Here is a 17,562-nt window from a genome sequence, read left to right on the forward strand (position 1 = left end):
TAATTAGTTAAATATGAGCTAAAGCATAGCATTATATAGCATGTATGAAGGAAGTAGCTTTAATATCAAGCACGTGTCGTTTAAATTACAAACCAGATCTGAGAACTGATCCCAAGAGCTGCAGCTCAGTGGTTTAACAGCAGGAGCAACATGGAATAACTGACTGGTCCGATGAGGAGAATTCCTGCTGTCTGCTGGCTTTTCACTGCGAGGAGCTTTATAATTCAGTGTAAATATAAATGTTTTAAATATTCAGGGGCTCAGAAATGAACAAATAAACCTGACAGAACCAGTCAAAGTTCCAGTATTTTATCAAATAGACATGTTGCGATATGAAACCATGAGATTAAGGGCCCCTCTCTTGGGTGAAGAGAGGGGGGGAGCTGTCAACTGATCACCACCTGGTGGTGAGTTGGCGCCGATGGTGGGGAAGGATGCCGGACAGACCCGGCCGACCCAAACATATTGTGAGGGTCTGCTGGGAACACCTGGCAGCCTGTCGTGGCGGCAATGCCCAAACCCGCTGGTGGACGCCAGCGGTGAGGGATGCCGTTAGGCTGAAGAAGGAGTCGTATCGGGCCTTACTGGCCTGTGGGACTCCTGAGGCAGCAGATAGGTACCGGCAGGCCAAGCGGAGTGCAGCTACGGCTGTTGCCGAGGCAAAGACCCGGGCATGGGAAGAGTTCGGTGAGGCCATGGAGAACGACTTTCGGACGGCTTCAAAAAGGTTCTGGACCACCATCCGGCGTCTGAGGAAGGGGAAGCAGTGCACTGTCAACACTGTGTATAGTGGTGATGGTGTGCTGCTGAACTCAACTCGGGATGTTGTGGATCGGTGGAAGGAATACTTCGAGGACCTCCTCAATCCCACCAACACGCCTTCCAGTGAGGAAGCAGGGCCTGGGGACCTGGGGACAGGCTCTCATATCTCCGGGGCTGAAGTTGCCGAGGTAGTCAAAAAACTCCTCGGTGGCAAGGCCCCGGTGGTGGATGAGATCCGCCTGGAGTTAAGGCTCTGCATGTTGTAGGGCTGTCGTGGTTGACTCGACTCTGCAACATCGCGTGGACATCGGGTGCAGTGCCGCTGGATTAGCAGACTGGGGTGGTAGTCCCTCTATTTAAGAAGGGGGACCGGAGGGTGTGTTCCAACTATAGGGGGACCACACTCCTCAGCCTCCCTGGTAAGGTCTATTCAGGGGTACTGGAGAGGAGGGTCCGCCGGATAGTCGAACCTTGGATTCAGGAGGAGCAATGTGGTTTTCGTCCTGGACGTGGAACGGTGGACCAGCTCTACACCCTCAGCAGGGTCTTCGAGGGTGCATGGGAGTTTGCCCAACCAGTCCACATGTGTTTTGTGGACTTGGAGAAGGCATTCAACCGTGTCCCTCGGGGGGTCCTGTGGGGGGTTCTCCGAGAGTATGAGGTGTCGGGCCCCCTGATACGGGCCGTCCGCTCCCTGTACGATTGGTGCCAGAGTTTGGTCCGCATTGCTGGCAGGAAGTCGAACTCGTTTCCGGTGAGGGTTGGTCTCCGCCGGGGCTGCCCTTTGTCACCGATTCTGTTCGTGACTTTTATGGACAGAATTTCTAGGTGCAGTCATGGTGTTGAGGGGGTCTGGTTTGGTGACCTCAGGATCGGGTCTCTGCTTTTTGCAGATGATGTTGTCCTGTTGGCGTCATCGGCCCGTGACCTCCAACGATCACTGGATCGGTTCGCCGCCGCATGTGAAGCGGCTGGGATGAAAATCAGCACCTCCAAATCCGGGGCCATGGTTCTCAACCGGAAAAAGGTGGCGTGCCTTCTCCAGGACAAGGAGGAGATCCTGCCCCAAGTGGAGGAGTTCAAGTAACTCGGGGTCTTGTTCACGAGTGAGGGAAGAATGAAGCAGGAGATCGACAGGCGGATCGGTGCGGCGTCCGCAGTAATGCGGACTCTGCACTGGTCCGTAGTGGTGAAGAAAGAGCTGAGTTAAAAGGCGAAGCTCTCGATTTACCGGTCGATCTTCATTCCAACCCTCACCTATGGTCATGAGCTTTGGGTAATGACCGAAAGAACAAGATCACGGGTACAAGCGGCCGAAATGAGCTTCCTCCGTAGGGTGGCTGGGCTCTCCCTTAGAGATAGGGTGAGAAGCTCTGCCATCCGGGAGGAGCTTGGAGTAGAGACCCCGACCCGACCCCGGATAAGAGGTAGAGGATGGATGGATGGAGATTAAGGGCATTAATAACTTTGAAGAAAATTCCGGAAACACCTGTAAAATGGCAATAAAATGTGAATTTTCCCAAACACAGCCATAAATGTTAACGTCCACCAAATAAAAATGTTCTTTGAGTGTGGAAAAGTTTTTTTGGTTTTGCTTTTGGTTTTTAGAAACAAGTGTCTTTCAGCCAAAGCTCTGCTGACCTTGGGGGTCAGAGCGACGTCCCACACACTCAGTGGTGTAGAGGCAGAGTTTTATTCTCAGACATGGTACCGTTGGCCAGTAACAGGATAGTGGGCTCAGGTACGGGGAACGCAACATGAAGAGCGACTCCCAGAACCAAAATGAGAACTACAACCAAGACAGCCAGCCCCCGTCGCAACAGCAGCTGAGGGACAGAGAGCGGCGCGTTGGGTCGGCTGCCGGTGTTGCTCTGCTCGGCGTCTCCATCAGGCGGGCCTGCGTCTGCGTTGTTGCCTTCATCCTCCTGGTAAACTTTCAGCTCCTGGGTGCTGACCAGAGTGTATCCCTCAGCTTTAGGAACTCCCACACTGTCACAGTCGGCCTTCACAATACAAGGGTACAAAAGTTAAACACTCAATGATTCAACAATGACACAATTATAACGAACCAATCGGTTGTTTTCTGCATGTGCGTACTGTGTTTTGGCAGTCAGAGTCAGGCACCACCCCGTCACCCTGAGCTACACTCACAGGAGCCCCCTCGGCTGGAACTCCAGCTCGCTTCTGAGCCTAAAAATGCAGCACAAGAAAAATGATGCTTTTAAATTCTGGTGTGTTTTTGTAGTTTGTTCCAGTTAACCAGTAGGACTAATTTATCCCAAGTAGATCATATTTTTCAGTGATGCTGATGCTCGATGATAAAAATATTACCTTCTTGGTGATTTTCTTCCAGTCGATTTTGTAGAACAAACCAAGAAAGAAGAGCGACTCCAGCAATATTCCAGTCCAGACACCCACCCACAGACCTGACAGGAGACACAAAGACTCCCTAAATGAAGGACAGCTCATGCTGGTGAGAGGAGCACTGAAGAGATAAAACACATTTTATTCTATCTTTATGTGGAACAGGTGATAAATAACTGTGCAATGTATCTTTATAGCATAGTAATTACAACATAAAAGCTAGAAACATGTCAAACATCTTAACATCTGGAGTCACTGTGCATGCGTGTGCATGTGTGTCAGCAGGATGCATGCCCAGAGTCTCCATGCTCTCTGGACTGAGGGCTCTCTTTTCTTCCATTCCTTGCATTTATTGGGGTGGTACCATCCACACAAGATATTTAAGGTAGGTGGCACTAGCTCATGCGGATGGATACGTTCACCAGCCCTTTAGTATCGGCGTAAAGAGGCCGATGCTTCTGAGGGCTGCAGAGAGTCGTGCATCAATAGTGAGACATCCAGTGATAGATTATTAAAGAAAACTTTACCAAATAAACTCAGCTGTGCAACAAACATCAGAGATGCTCCCACTGCCAGACCGATGACGTAGTAACAGATCATGTTGGCGAAGGCAACAATTGCCTGCAGTCCTGATCCCAGACAGATCCCTGTGGAGGCAAACTGCAGGAATACACAATCAGACCATGTGGAATCAGACAAAAAAGCACAGGTTTGGTTCATAAAATGGCCAAATAAAATAATTTGCTCCACTTACCAGGAGTGCATCAAAGAACACAGCAAAGATGTTGAGAGTGAGGATCTGCGAGACAGTCGCCACAATATTTCTGCAGTGGAGAAGCATCATCATTCAGTTGCTTGAAAATGATGGAGGAGTGATATGTGGTTGTTGGAAACTCACTGGTCAGAGGTGAATATGTATCCAACGTACGGCTTGATTACAGCGATGATGATGCCCTGAACCACAGCAACCGTTCCTTTAGATAAAACCCAGTTGTGTTACTACGTTTGACACTGAACTACTCTGGATTTACAACTAAGATGCTGCTTCTACTTCTAATAATAATAATAACAAGAGTACCGGCGGAAAGCAGAGCCACTTTTCCACTGACTACAGCTCTCTCAGTGTCACCGGCCCCCAGCGCATTCCCCACACGTACACAAGCAGCTGCACTGATGGCTACCGGAACCTGCAGGAACCCAGCAGCAGAGACACGTGTGTACTAGCATTAAATGTTAGCATTCAACAAATAATGATCATGAATGATTCATACCATTGATGTTACAAATGTGATTTGATACAGCACGTGTTGAGCTGCAAGAACAGCTTCTCCAAACACTCCTGGTAAAACAAAGGTCAGAGTTCAGGCCTGTTTTAGGCTTTCACAGCTCCTTCACAAATTAAAGACCACAGGGTTAATGCTGTGTCTTTTATATCACCCAAATATCTTGAATTTAGCAAAATACCGTATTGGCCCGAATATAAGACGGTGTTTTTTGCATTGAAATAAGACTAAAAAAGTGGGGGTCGTCTTACATTCGGGGTCTAGACATTATACCCATTCACAACGCTAGATGGCGCCAGATATCTTTAAAGCGAATGCTGAACTTAACTTCCCAGGCCAAAGCGAACCCCTGTCACGAAGAAGAAAAAGAAAAATAGCGGTAGCACGAAGAAGAAAAAAAAATAGCGGTAAGAAAGAAAAGAGAAGAAAATAAGAGAAGAGATAACAGAAAATAGTCTTTTTTCAAACTTGAGTCTTGAAAAAGGGGGGTCGTCTTATATTTAGGCCAATACGGTAGTAAAAAAAATTGTACGAATTTATGTTATGTTTAGCACAACTAATTACATTGGATGCCGGCAATAACTTCAATTAAAACAGCAACACTGATACAAAACTACAGGAAATGATTCGTATTTTTCAATGATTATGAGAAACAAAGAGCACTAACCAGCCATTACGGATAAAATCTCAAATATCCACCAGTCAAAGCACACCACGAGTGCACAGGGAACCGCCAGCCTCATGTAGGCCCCCCACTCTTGGAGACACTCCATGGACCAGCCTGAGGAGTTTGATTTAGATCAACGTACAGTCGGCTCTGGATGCCCACCCTCAATAGTTCACATTCTTTTGCTGTTGCTGCCTCTAACTCACCGTCCCACGTCTCCACATGGAGCTTTTTCCATCTTATGAAGCCAAACAACAGCAGACAGGAGACGATATCAGAGAGGCTGTTTGTGATCGAGGAACCTCTGCAGACACACACGCGTCGTTACAATAAATGAGAATCCATGTTGCTCTGAAGATCGGCTGCATTAGGAAGTACGTCAGCCCTGATGAATTTAAATGAAGCGGTGCTCTGAGTGCTCTGGGTGGAGCAGATCAGACCACAAAATAAACATCTCATTTCATAGCTCATCTTAAAATCTAAAATGACATCTCTTAAATATTTCACAACCATTACAAAAAAACCTTTTCAAACTGCATACAGCAATCAAGATTTGAGACGTGGAATGGAGGCTAGCAGAGTTTTCTTTTTCTTTCTTCCTAAGGATTAGATGTTATATATTTGTCTGTGATTAAATACACAATGTGAGAACACACTTACGTGCCACCCAACTGGAGGCTGTAGATTAAAACGTAGTTTGATATCACATTAAATACATTTGTGGCCATGGAGCAGAACATCTGAGGCAAAGTGATCCCCTGGCAGACAGACAGAAGTAGAAGTTAGTCAGAGCCCCACTATCATTTACTTTCATTTCTAAATACACTAACATGCTAATGTGCATCTTTATTCATACGCACTGGACATAGAACAGCTAATGTGGACACTTTGGGTACAGTAAAAAAAAAAATCCCTTTCAGTGAATCACTGGTCAATAGAGCTGATATTCCAGGCAGGTGAAGCTCTCTGTTCCCTTACTTGGTTTTGCAGGTAGGAAGACTGCAATTCACGCAGCAGCACTGCCTGTGTAATAAGCAGAATCAGTGATCACCTTTTTTTCTTACCTCCAATTGTGTCATTCATTTATTGATTATTTTGGAGATGTGAATATTTGACATTTGCTTTCTTATGGCACCAATTACTGGCGCATTAATACAGAGCAAACATTGACCTCACCGGAATAGCTGGTAGATACGCAACCACGTAAACGTTGGCAATTCTGGCGGGTTTTCAAACAGAGAACATTCAAATGTCACAAACGGTTGAAGCAACAATAAATTAAGTGTTTCATGTCAATTTACCTTACTAACTTCTCATCCTGGTGCAACAGGAGCATTATGTTGGAAAAGTTGAGGAGAACAGCCCAACAGAGAAAACAAAACAGGAACAGGATCAGCGAGCTCCTCTGGACGATGAGTCCAACACGTTTCATGTTCTGACCTCCAAACGTCTGTGAATAGTGAGTGATAGCAACAGGAACTGAGTCAAACTCATTACAGAAGTTAAATGGGTTAAATGGGTTAAATGGGTTCAACTCACCTGGGAAATGAAGGTGTCGCACGCGTTTACAAGTCCAAAGCCCATCGCAACTGTGGTAACATTAATGGCCTGGAAGTAAATCAGGTGACAACAGGTAACTTTTGCTGTTTGATTCTCCTCAGATAAATCTTGTTGCTTCATCAGCTGCAGGTTTTATTGGTGATTTGATAGATTGTTATTGTTTTGCATCACATTCAATCAAATTATAATTTTGACTTAATTATTTATCCAGCCGGCCGTTAGTCATCCATCCTCTGATTGGCTATTTTATTTTTTAGGGGGCAACAGCATCAAGTGCATTTCACAGTGATGCTGCTGCACCTTTAACAATAGAGTCAACCTCAACGAGGCCAAGATTATGATGACTGTTCTATGAACAAACGTATTGTGGTCCTGGGATTAACACAGGGATTACACATTTGCAGCAATTTAGGGGCAGGTACAGAAAGAACGGAAAAGAATATCAGTACTGCAGAGGCAAGAGCAAAGCCAGCCAGCTCTGCATTTCCGATGTGACCACAGAACACGCTGGTAACAAACTTGGAGGCGAATTCCAGGAGCCGATGTATCGCCTGTAACAACAGTGGTAATAGCTGTATAATATATAATAGGAACCAGATAACTCCCGAACAGTTTCCTCAGCAGTGTTGTCCTGGACTCACCAGTGGTCCTGTGAGCTTCATGGTGTGGTACAACTCCTCTCTGTACATGGGGGGCAGCCACCGACAGAGAAGTTTGGACCTGGTTGCATCTCCATCGTCTTGTTCACTGTTGTCCTTCTTAGCATCGCTTTCCCCAGCAGCAGACCCCGAATCCATCACTAGATCTGCAGGATCCTGGCAACTAAAATGATTTAAGTTCTAAAGTAATACAGAGAAAGTGAGAGAGAGATGGAGAGAGGGGTGGAGAGAGGGAATCTAAATAAGTATTTTTTCATTGGGGTTACCAGTGTGAGCCCATTACACACATGGGAGTGACCTTATTAATAGGCCTATCAATTAGATTGTTAACAGAAAGTCTCCACCAATGTACCAGTACATATTAATAAACAATTCAGCTTGTGCTCACAGAGTCACGAATAAAGTTCTACATAGCCTCCTGACTACCAGTAGTTCAAATTTGTTCTGGAGGACATTTGGAAGCCTGAATGTCTGAGACTCCGGACTGAAGATAATCACAGCTTTAAAGACAAGACTGGGCAGAATTCGGCATATCAGGAGGGGAAGGTGAACAAAGGGCTGGCCTGACTCGAGAGCCTTTGTCTCATCAGGGAATGAATAGATGTGAGATGGTGGACGGTCGGCCATCTTGAGCAGGTCAGGCTTGGCTCGCCACAGGTGACATCCTCGGCAGGAGTGTTGATGTTTGAAAATAGCTTGTCTATCCAGCAGAACCTAGAATTTCCTTTGCAACTCAGCAAGTACCAACTCTGGTCCGGGGTGTAAAAGAGTGCAGTCATAGTCTAGGATGAGCAGTTCCATCAGGGAAAGATGTGGATCCAAGACTAGTGGGTGAGTAGCATCAATGGCCAAATCCTCAGCTCTGCAAAGTCAATTGCCAACCCTGAGAAGAACTGTAGCTTCATCGTACTCCGCAGACAGGGAACTGGTCCTGCCAAACTTGATCTAATCAGTCTAGCTGGGCTTCATCCCGTCTAGCTGAGCTTCACAAGGCTGATTTGGGATCTGGGGATCTGCAGCTCAATGAAGGACCCTCATTGTAGCTTCTATGAGCTTCTTTCATGAAACAAAATCTTCAACAACAGGGAGCTGGAAGGATAGTCACATTACCAACCCTACCAGACTTGCTTAGCTCGCTGTCATCGGACTGAGAATCAGAGGGGAGCATTGTAGGCCACTCATCCTGAGGTCAGTGGAGAAACTCTGGACATTGATGTCAACGCTGCGGACTTGTCAGCTTGCCCAGGGCCAAACCTCAAATGAGGCTCACATATCCAACTGTCAGGCTCAGTCAGGTACTGGAACTCTGCATCTCATGTCCCCACAGAGACCTTACATCTTCAGGACTATGATTTGATCCAATAGAATACCATGGTTGGAGTAAGCCCATAGGACAATCCATTGTATGGCCATTGTAAGATTTGTTTGAAGGACAGAGCTTACTCATAAATACTAGGCTCCTGCTTTCTCTCCATATGCCTCAAGATGAAGCGTTGCACTCGTTTGTCAGTGGGCAGCAGGCAGATGTGCTGAAACATGCCCTTTATATCCCTGCTCACTGCCATTTCATTTTGACAGAACCCAACATGGACACAGAGCAAAGTAGTGTCCATGGTCCAAAGCAGGTCTAGGGGAGACAATGCTTGGAGACAGACCTTGGCATTGAAAGTAGTTAAAAACAATCATTTCCTTATCATTATGCTTCACTACATGGTGAGGAACCAGGACTCTGCAGTCAAGTTGTCTTCTTCAGGGGGGCACCTTTACCGCATAACCAGCCTTTTCAAGTTTTCAAGTCCATATCTTGTTAGAGTGGACCTCTGCTCTGTTCAGGTCTGTGGCAAGTCTTCCCTCTATACTATGGCTGCAAGGTCACACAGCTTCCTTTGTTGCATGAAGTGGAGTAGCAGTAGCCCACCTAACTAGAGGGGTAGTGTACCACTGGGACTCAACATTCATGAAGAGCTCAGTAGCAGGGGACACAGTGGGGATGCAGAAAAATTGTGAAGGTAGATGTAGGATGTAGGACCCTGAAGTGACCCACCTAGTTGAGTACAAACATCATTAAGACCACCTGGTCTAGCTACCCAGACTGGATGTATGGGGACCAAAGGTATTGCATATCTGAACCTATTAGGAGCAGTGGGTGAGCATGGTTGATTGGTACTAAGGGCAGACCTCTGAGGTGCCCTCTGCTGTAGTGCCGCCACTAGGTAGGAGTGTTCAACAAGGCTCAGACCTTCAACAGTGAAGGCCTGGTGGAAAGTGGGAAAGTGTACACAGTGGAGAATGTTCAAAGGAGACAAAACTGCCCTGGGGCTGTTTGACATTCTGCTGAATTGTCTGTAGGTCAAGAGTCTTTGGTCATCCACAGAGGTTCAGTTACCACACTGCTTGAGGGAGAACCAGACTTCATACTGAGCTCTAGTGTGGGACATGTAGGTTTCCAAAGTGGGTCATCATTCTGTAGGATAACCTTGATGACATTTAGCGTCACATGTTGTGATCAGTTGCATTTGGCATGGTCACCATGTTGATGCAGGTTTGGGTCTGCTGGATGGAGTCGTGTAGAATGGCGAGGTGCAGTTCCTTGCACATCCTGCAGGAGGGATTCAAATTACTGTCGTTTGCAGTCCTCTGATCCATTTTACAACCTAAGTGGTGCCGCAATATCTAATAATTGATCTTTGTGATAAGTGATCCATGTTCTCAATGTGACGACAGTATGGCTTAGACTTGCAATGAGCAGTCTCTGATGGGTTAGGGTTAGGGCTCTAAAGCATTGAAAAGGATAGTTGTGGTCTCCTCTCAATAGTGGGTAATACAGTCCTTCTTGACTAGCGTAGGCTCCTAATGATGATAGAGTGCAGCAGCTAAACTTGAGAGGCACTTAGCTTATGACTTCATTTGAAGCCAGACTTCCAGGTCAGGGAAGGTGTAAATCAGGTCTGACGACCCCACAGTTCAACTTGTACCCATTTAGTCCTTCAACGGTCTCAAGTACTCCCACACAACATTAAATAGAGAGAGTAAATGAGTCACAAGCTTCAGAGACACTGAACTTGATCGCAGGCATGTTGAAAATGGCACCTAGCTCTGACAGGGACAAGCTGCTGTGGTTGGCAGTACTTACCTTACAGGGCCTCCAATGCAGCAGTGTAAGGGTGTGTGTCATACATATAGGCCTTAGCTTTGTGTGAATTACTGGGCACCTTGAAGTGGTCTAGGCATGCCAGTCCTGCTGTGGAATGTTGTGGGACCTGGGTAGCAATTTTTATGGACAGAATTTCTAGGTGCAGTCATGGTGTTGAGGGGGTCCGGTTTGGTGACCTCAGGATTGGGTCTCTGCTTTTTGCGGATGATGTGGTCCTGTTGGCGTCATCGGCCCGTGACCTCCAACTATCACTGGATCGGTTCGCCACCGCGTGTGAAGCAGCTGGGATGAAAATCAGCACCTCCAAATCCGAGGCCATGGTTCTCAACCGGAAAAGGTGGCGTGCCTTCTCCGGGTCAAGGAGGAGATCCTGCCCCAAGTGGAGGAGTTCAAGTACCTCGGGGTCTTGTTCACGAGTGAGGGAAGAATGGAGCAGGAGATCAACAGGCGGATCGGTGCGGCATCCGCAGTAATGCGGACTCTTCACCGGTCCATAGTGGTGAAGAGAGAGCTGAGCCAAAAGGCGAAGCTCTCAATTTACCGGTCAATCTTCGTTCCAATCCTCACCTATGGTCATGAGCTTTGGGTAATGACCAGAAGAACAAGATCACGGGTACAAGCGGCCGAAACGATCTTCCTCCGTAGGGTGGCTGGGCTCTCCCTTAGAGATAGGGTGAGAAGCTCTGCCATCCGGGAGGAGCTTGGAGTAGAGCCGCTGCTCCTCCGCGATGAGAGGAGCCAGATGAGGTGGCTTGGGCATCTAGTTAGGATGCCCCCTGGACGCCTCCCTGGTGAGGTGTTCAGGGCATGTCCCTCCGGTAGGAGGCCCCTGGGAGACCCAGGACACGTTGGAGAGACTATGTCTCTCGACTGGCCTGGGAACGCCTGGGGATCCCCCCGGATGAGCTGGAAGAAGTAGCTGGGGAGAGGGAAGTCTGGGCTTTTCTTCTTAGGCTGCTGCCCCCGCGACCCGACCCCGGATAAGTGGTAGAGGATGGATGGATGGATGGATGGATGGATGGATGGATGGATGGATGGATGGATGGGTAGCAATGGTAACTACATCATAAAGAGCAGGCATTATGACTGCTGGGTATAATGATGCAGATGCTGTGGTGGCAAGGAGAACCCTTAGTAGTGAGTGAACTGCAGGAGTAATGACAGCAGGGTGGACCAATGGGTGTTGCATCGCTGGTTGTCCTGGTGGAAGTGGCATGATCTCTGGTATAGGAAGGGGCAAGAAGAAAGGAAGCTGGAGTGAGTGTCTCACATGAGAAGACTTGGACATGGAAGCTATGTGCTCAGGTCGTACAGCTCTACCAGCCCTAAAGGAGGGAATGATAGTGGACTGTGCCTGGATGGTCATAAAGGGGTGGAGCAATCACTTCAGGTAGAGACTGACAGCTCCCGGGTGACGCCACTACAAGTCCCTTTTTTCCTTGCTCCTGAAATAATGAGTTAACCAGCTTGACGAGCTGAAGCTTCTCCTCTTTATTCATGATTTTTCTCTGCCTGTCAAGACATTTAGTCATAGTTTCACGGGCCTGTTGTGACTTGTGTTGTAGGCGTTGTACTTCGGGCCCTCGAATTGCAAGCTCATTGTGGAAAGGGAGGGGCTAGTTCTTTTGGAGGTTCATCTGGTTGTTGAGGTTCTTATAGTCACTTTGGTAGTGAGGTAGAAGTCGCTTGCTCTTTGGATGAACATGCCTCTCTGTGACATCCTGGTGAGTGACGTCACACTCCGTTGAACCCATAGCTTTGTGGAGGAGCTGTATTCGTCCCAGAGGACCATGAACAAGAGGTCTGTGCCGAATAAAGTCAGTGACTCTCTGAGGCTCTGGCTAGAGAGTCTGAGAGGCAGTTTAGCCTTATAAAGGCTTTGTTTCAATCAATCAATCTTTATTTATATAGTGTCTGTTACAATCAAAATTGTTTCCAGGTGCTTGAAGAACATGGTTCTGAAAACACAATTTAACAGCATATGGCATACTAATAAACAAACAATAACAAACAAACTGACATTCATATAATGAAATTATAAACATCTCCAATTAACAAGAGGGAATAACAACATAAATCAGGACATAAATCCCTTGAATCATAAATCAACTAACAGATCAGACATGTCAATTAATAATAATAATAATAAAAAATTGTTATTATATAAATCATGTGTATAGGTGGCTTTGCAAGCATGCACAAGTTAACAATCAACTTGGCTACCTGAGCAAAAGACAACAGAGAAACGCTACACAGAAAAACAAAATAACAATCTCCAGGTTGCATTAACTGTAGTTATAAAATAGATCAACTCTACTTACATTTGTCATTTACACGTTTCCCATGCCGCAACGCGCACAAAATTCCACACACACTCAACATGCAGGAGAAGAAACTCCACCGAAACTCTGGTGCCAACAGAACGTTAAGTACTGCAAATTTATAACAGCTTTCCTACAGTCAGGCTAGAATAAATAGAAAAAAAGAAACCTGACACAAAAAACCAGTTTGGTGACTTAGATAATAACACTAATGGTCAAAAATAATTGCACACACATGTGCACACAGGACCACATCCCTTAACACACAAAGGTTACAAAGTGAAACATGATAACTGGCAATATGGCAGCTCATATGATTTGACGGCACATTAAGACGACACTCACTTTCACGTCACCTTCAGGTGACATATTCCAGCTAAAACGTTTTTGTGTTTGGTGGGACAGAGGAGCTGATTGTCTGAGTCCTGCTACTTCCAGTTTATCACTTCAGCTCTGCACATTGCAACACAGTGACCTTTAACCCCTACCAACTGTGGCAGTACATGATATTGCTCACTGTGTATGTGGTGGGAGGTAAAAGCAGCTTTGGACTAAAAATTAACACGATGAATAGATTCAATTTTAGCCAGCTTAAGGGCATTGAAGAAACATTAACTTTGAAGAAAAGTCCGGAAAAACCTGTAAAATAGCAATAAAATGTGAATTTTCCCAAACACAGCCATAAATGTTTAACATCCACCAAATAAAAATGTTCTTTGAGTGTGGAAAAGTTTTTTGGGTTTTGCTTTTGGTTTTTCGAAACAATGACAAATAAAACAGAGGGTGGATAATTCAAAGGGAACACAGACATTGGTGAAATACAGTATCAAAGTTACCAGTTGTAGTTTATTTGCTACAATTGATGGCACATCATTCAAAAAGCTTTTTTTAACGAAAAGGGCATCTTGAAAGAGATTCAGTAAATAGATGCATAGATTCATCCATGTTGCATGAAAACAAAAAAAAAGTTAAGATGATGGTCAACGTGGGCCGCTGATGTCATTGAAATATCAAAACACCTCCTACTGTTTTTAGGAGAAAACTGACTTGAGCAAAGTGTCTTTCAGCCAAAGCTCTGCTGACCTTGTGGGTCAGAGCGACGTCCCACACACTCAGTGGTGTAGAGGCAGAGTTTTATTCTCAGACATGGTACCGTTGGCCAGTAACAGGATAGTGGGCTCAGGTACGGGGAACGCAACATGAAGAGCGACTCCCAGAACCAAAATGAGAACTACAACCAAGACAGCCAGCCCCCGTCGCAACAGCAGCTGAGGGACAGAGAGCGGCGCGTCGGGTCGGCTGCCGGTTTGCTCTGCTCGGCGTCTCCATCAGGCGGGCCTGCGTCGTCAGGTGCGTTGTTGCCCATCCTCCTGGTAAACTTTCAGCTCCTGGGTGCTGACCAGAGTGTATCCCTCAGCTTTAGGAACTCCCACACTGTCACAGTCGGCCTTCACAATACAAGGGTACAAAAGTTAAACCCTCAATGACTCAACAATGACACAATTATAACGAACCAATCGGATGTTTTCTGCATGTGCGTACTGTGTTTTGGCAGTCAGAGTCAGGCACCACCCCGTCACCCTGAGCTACACTCACAGGAGCCCCCTCGGCTGGAACTCCAGCTCGCTTCTGAGCCTAAAAATGCAGCACAAGAAAAATGATGCTTTTAAATTCTGGTGTGTTTTTGTAGTTTGTTCCAGTTAACCAGTAGGACTAATTTATCCCAAGTAGATCATATTTTTCAGTGATGCTGATGCTCGATGATAAAAATATTACCTTCTTGGTGATTTTCTTCCAGTCGATTTTGTAGAACAAACCAAGAAAGAAGAGCGACTCCAGCAATATTCCAGTCCAGACACCCGCCCACAGACCTGACAGGAGACACAGAAACACCCTAAATGAAGGACAGCTCATGCTGGGGAGACGATAAATTACTGTGCAATGTATCTTTATAGCATAGTAATTACAACATAAAAGCTAGAAACACGTCAAACATCTTAACATCTGGAGTCACTGTGCATGCGTGTGCATGTGTGTCAGCAGGATGCATGCCCAGAGTCTCCATGCTCTCTGGACTGAGGGCTCTCTTTTCTTCCATTCCTTGCATTTATTGGGGTGGTACCATCCACAAAAGATATTTAAGGTAGGTGGCACTAGCTCATGCGGATGGATACGTTCACCAGCCCTTTAGGATCGGCGTAAAGAGGCCGATGCTTCTGAGGGCTGCAGAGAGTCGTGCATCAATAGTGAGACATCCAGCGATAGATTATGAAAGAAAACTTTACCGAATAAACTCAGCTGTGCAACAAACATCAGAGATGCTCCCACTGCCAGACCGATGACGTAGTAACAGATCATGTTGGCGAAGGCAACTATTGCCTGCAGTCCTGATCCCAGACAGATCCCTGTGGAGGCAAGCTGCAGGAATACACAATCAGTCCATGTGGAATCAGAGAAAAAAGCACAGGTTTGGTTCATAAAATGGCCACATAAAATAATTTGCTCCACTTACCAGGAGTGCTTCAAAGAACCCAGCAAAGATGTTGAGAGTGAGGATCTGCGAGACAGTCGCCACAATATTTCTGCAGTGGAGAAGCATCATCATTCAGTTGCTTGAGAATGATGGAGGAGTGATATGTGGTTGTTGGAAACTCACTGGTCAGAGGTGAATATGTATCCGACGTACGGCTTGATTACAGCGATGATGATGCCCTGAACCACAGCAACCGTTCCTTTAGATAAAACCCAGTTGTGTTACTACGTTTGACACTGAACTACTCTGGATTTACAACTAAGATGCTGCTTCTACTTCTAATAATAATAATAACAAGAGTACCTACGAAAACCAGAACCATTTTTCCACTGACTACAGCTCTCTCAGTGTCACCGGCCCCCAGCGCATTCCCCACACGTACACAAGCAGCTGCACTGGTGGCTGTCGGAACCTGCAGGGACCCAGCAGCAGAGACACGTGTGTAGTAGCATTAAATGTTAGCATTCAACAAATAATGATGATGAATGATTCATACCATTGCTGTTACAGTTGCTATTTGATACAGCACATGTTGAGCTGCAATAAGAGTTTCTCCAAACACTCCTGGTAAAACAAAGGTCAGAGTTCAGGCCTGTTTTAGGCTTTCACAGCTCCTTCACAAATTAAAGACCACAGGGTTAATGCTGTGTCTTTTATATCACCCAAATATCTTGAATTTAGCAAAATACCGTATTGGCCCGAATATAAGACGGTGTTTTTTGCATTGAAATAAGACTAAAAAAGTGGGGGTCGTCTTACATTCGGGGTCTAGACATTATACCCATTCACAACGCTAGATGGCGCCAGATATCTTTAAAGCGAATGCTGAACTTAACTTCCCAGGCCAAAGCGAACCCCTGTCACGAAGAGAAAAAAAGAAAAATAGCGGTAGCACGAAGAAGAAAAAAAAATAGCGGTAAGAAAGAAAAGAGAAGAAAATAAGAGAAGAGATAACAGAAAATAGTCTTTTTTCAAACTTGAGTCTTGAAAAGAGGGGGTCGTCTTATATTTAGGCCAATACGGTAGTAAAAAAAATTGTACGAATTTATGTTATGTTTAGCACAACTAATTACATTGGATGCCGGCAATAACTTCAATTAAAACAGCAACACTGATACAAAACTACAGGAAATGATTCGTATTTTTCAATGATTATGAGAAACAAAGAGCACTAACCAGCCATTACGGATAAAATCTCAAATATCCACCAGTCAAAGCACACCACGAGTGCACAGGGAACCGCCAGCTTCATGTAGGCCCCCCACTCTTGGAGACACTCCATGGACCAGCCTGAGGAGTTTGATTTAGATCAACGTACAGTCGGCTCTGGATGCCCACCCTCAATAGTTCACATTCTTTTGCTGTTGCTGCCTCTAACTCACCGTCCCACGTCTCCACATGGAGCTTTTTCCATCTTATGAAGCCAAACAACAGCAGACAGGAGACGATATCAGAGAGGCTGTTTGTGATCGAGGAACCTCTGCAGACACACACGCCTCGTTACAATAAATGAGAATCCATGTTGCTCTGAAGATCGGCTGCATTAGGAAGTACGTCAGCCCTGATGAATGTAAATGAAGCGGTGCTCTGAGTGCTCTGGGGGGAGCAGATCAGACCACAAAATAAACATCTCATTTCATAAAACAGCTCATCTTAAAATCTAAAATGATATCTCTTGAATATTTCACAACCATTACAAAAAAAACCTTTTCAAACTGCATACAGCAATCAAGATTTGAGACGTGGAATGGAGGCTAGCAGAGTTTTCTTTTTCTTTCTCCTAGGATTAGATGTTATATATTCGTCTGTGATTAAATACACAATGTGAGAACACACTTACGTGCCGCCCAACTGGAGGCTGTAGATTAAAACGTAGTTTGATATCACATTAAATACATTTGTGGCCATGGAGCAGAACATCTGAGGCAAAGTGATCCCCTGGCAGACAGACAGAAATAGAAGTTAGTCAGAGCCCCACTATCATTTACTTTCATTTCTAAATACACTAACATGCTAATGTGCATCTTTATTCATACGCACTGGACATAGAACAGCTAATGTGGACACTTTGGCTACAGCAAAAAAAGAATCCCGTTCAGTGAATCACTGGTCAATAGAGCTGATATTCCAGGCAGGTGAAGCTCTCTGTTCCCTTACTTGGTTTTGCAGGTAGGAAGACTGCAATTCACGCAGCAGCACTGCCTGTGTAATAAGCAGAATCAGTGATCGCCTTTTTTTTTAACTCCGATTGTGTCATTC

At 45.7% G+C, this 17,562-nt stretch overlaps 1 protein-coding gene across 8 annotated transcripts in view; it reads right to left on the reverse strand.

Annotated features, from left to right (window-relative positions):
- Positions 1–39: 39 nt before the first annotated feature.
- Positions 40–17,562, reverse strand: part of LOC130537678 (multidrug and toxin extrusion protein 1-like) — a 28,085-nt gene continuing 10,562 nt past the window's right edge. For 5 of the 8 annotated variants that reach the window (XM_057054650.1, XM_057054651.1, XM_057054649.1 and 2 more), the window contains 15 exons: positions 6,616–6,630; positions 6,378–6,526; positions 6,253–6,295; positions 6,055–6,099; positions 5,737–5,834; positions 5,283–5,380; positions 5,077–5,190; positions 4,398–4,465; positions 4,205–4,313; positions 4,025–4,100; positions 3,881–3,950; positions 3,654–3,786; positions 3,094–3,188; positions 2,860–2,952; positions 40–2,765 (listed from right to left, as the gene is read on the reverse strand). In XM_057054650.1, coding sequence (XP_056910630.1) covers positions 2,433–2,765; positions 2,860–2,952; positions 3,094–3,188; positions 3,654–3,786; positions 3,881–3,950; positions 4,025–4,100; positions 4,205–4,313; positions 4,398–4,465; positions 5,077–5,190; positions 5,283–5,380; positions 5,737–5,834; positions 6,055–6,099; positions 6,253–6,295; positions 6,378–6,526; positions 6,616–6,630 — 1,539 coding nt within the window. In that variant the 3' untranslated portion in view covers positions 40–2,432. Of the gene's footprint in view, positions 2,766–2,859; positions 2,953–3,093; positions 3,189–3,653; positions 3,787–3,880; positions 3,951–4,024; positions 4,101–4,204; positions 4,314–4,397; positions 4,466–5,076; positions 5,191–5,282; positions 5,381–5,736; positions 5,835–6,054; positions 6,100–6,252; positions 6,296–6,377; positions 6,527–6,615; positions 6,685–7,085; positions 7,188–7,277; positions 7,524–17,562 lie in introns of those variants that run through there. The other 3 variants (XM_057054657.1, XM_057054654.1, XM_057054656.1) reach the window with 3 other exon arrangements.

This window comes from Takifugu flavidus, chromosome 14 (assembly GCF_003711565.1).
Source record: "Takifugu flavidus isolate HTHZ2018 chromosome 14, ASM371156v2, whole genome shotgun sequence".
In the NCBI taxonomy this organism is placed as follows: domain Eukaryota; kingdom Metazoa; phylum Chordata; class Actinopteri; order Tetraodontiformes; family Tetraodontidae; genus Takifugu; species Takifugu flavidus.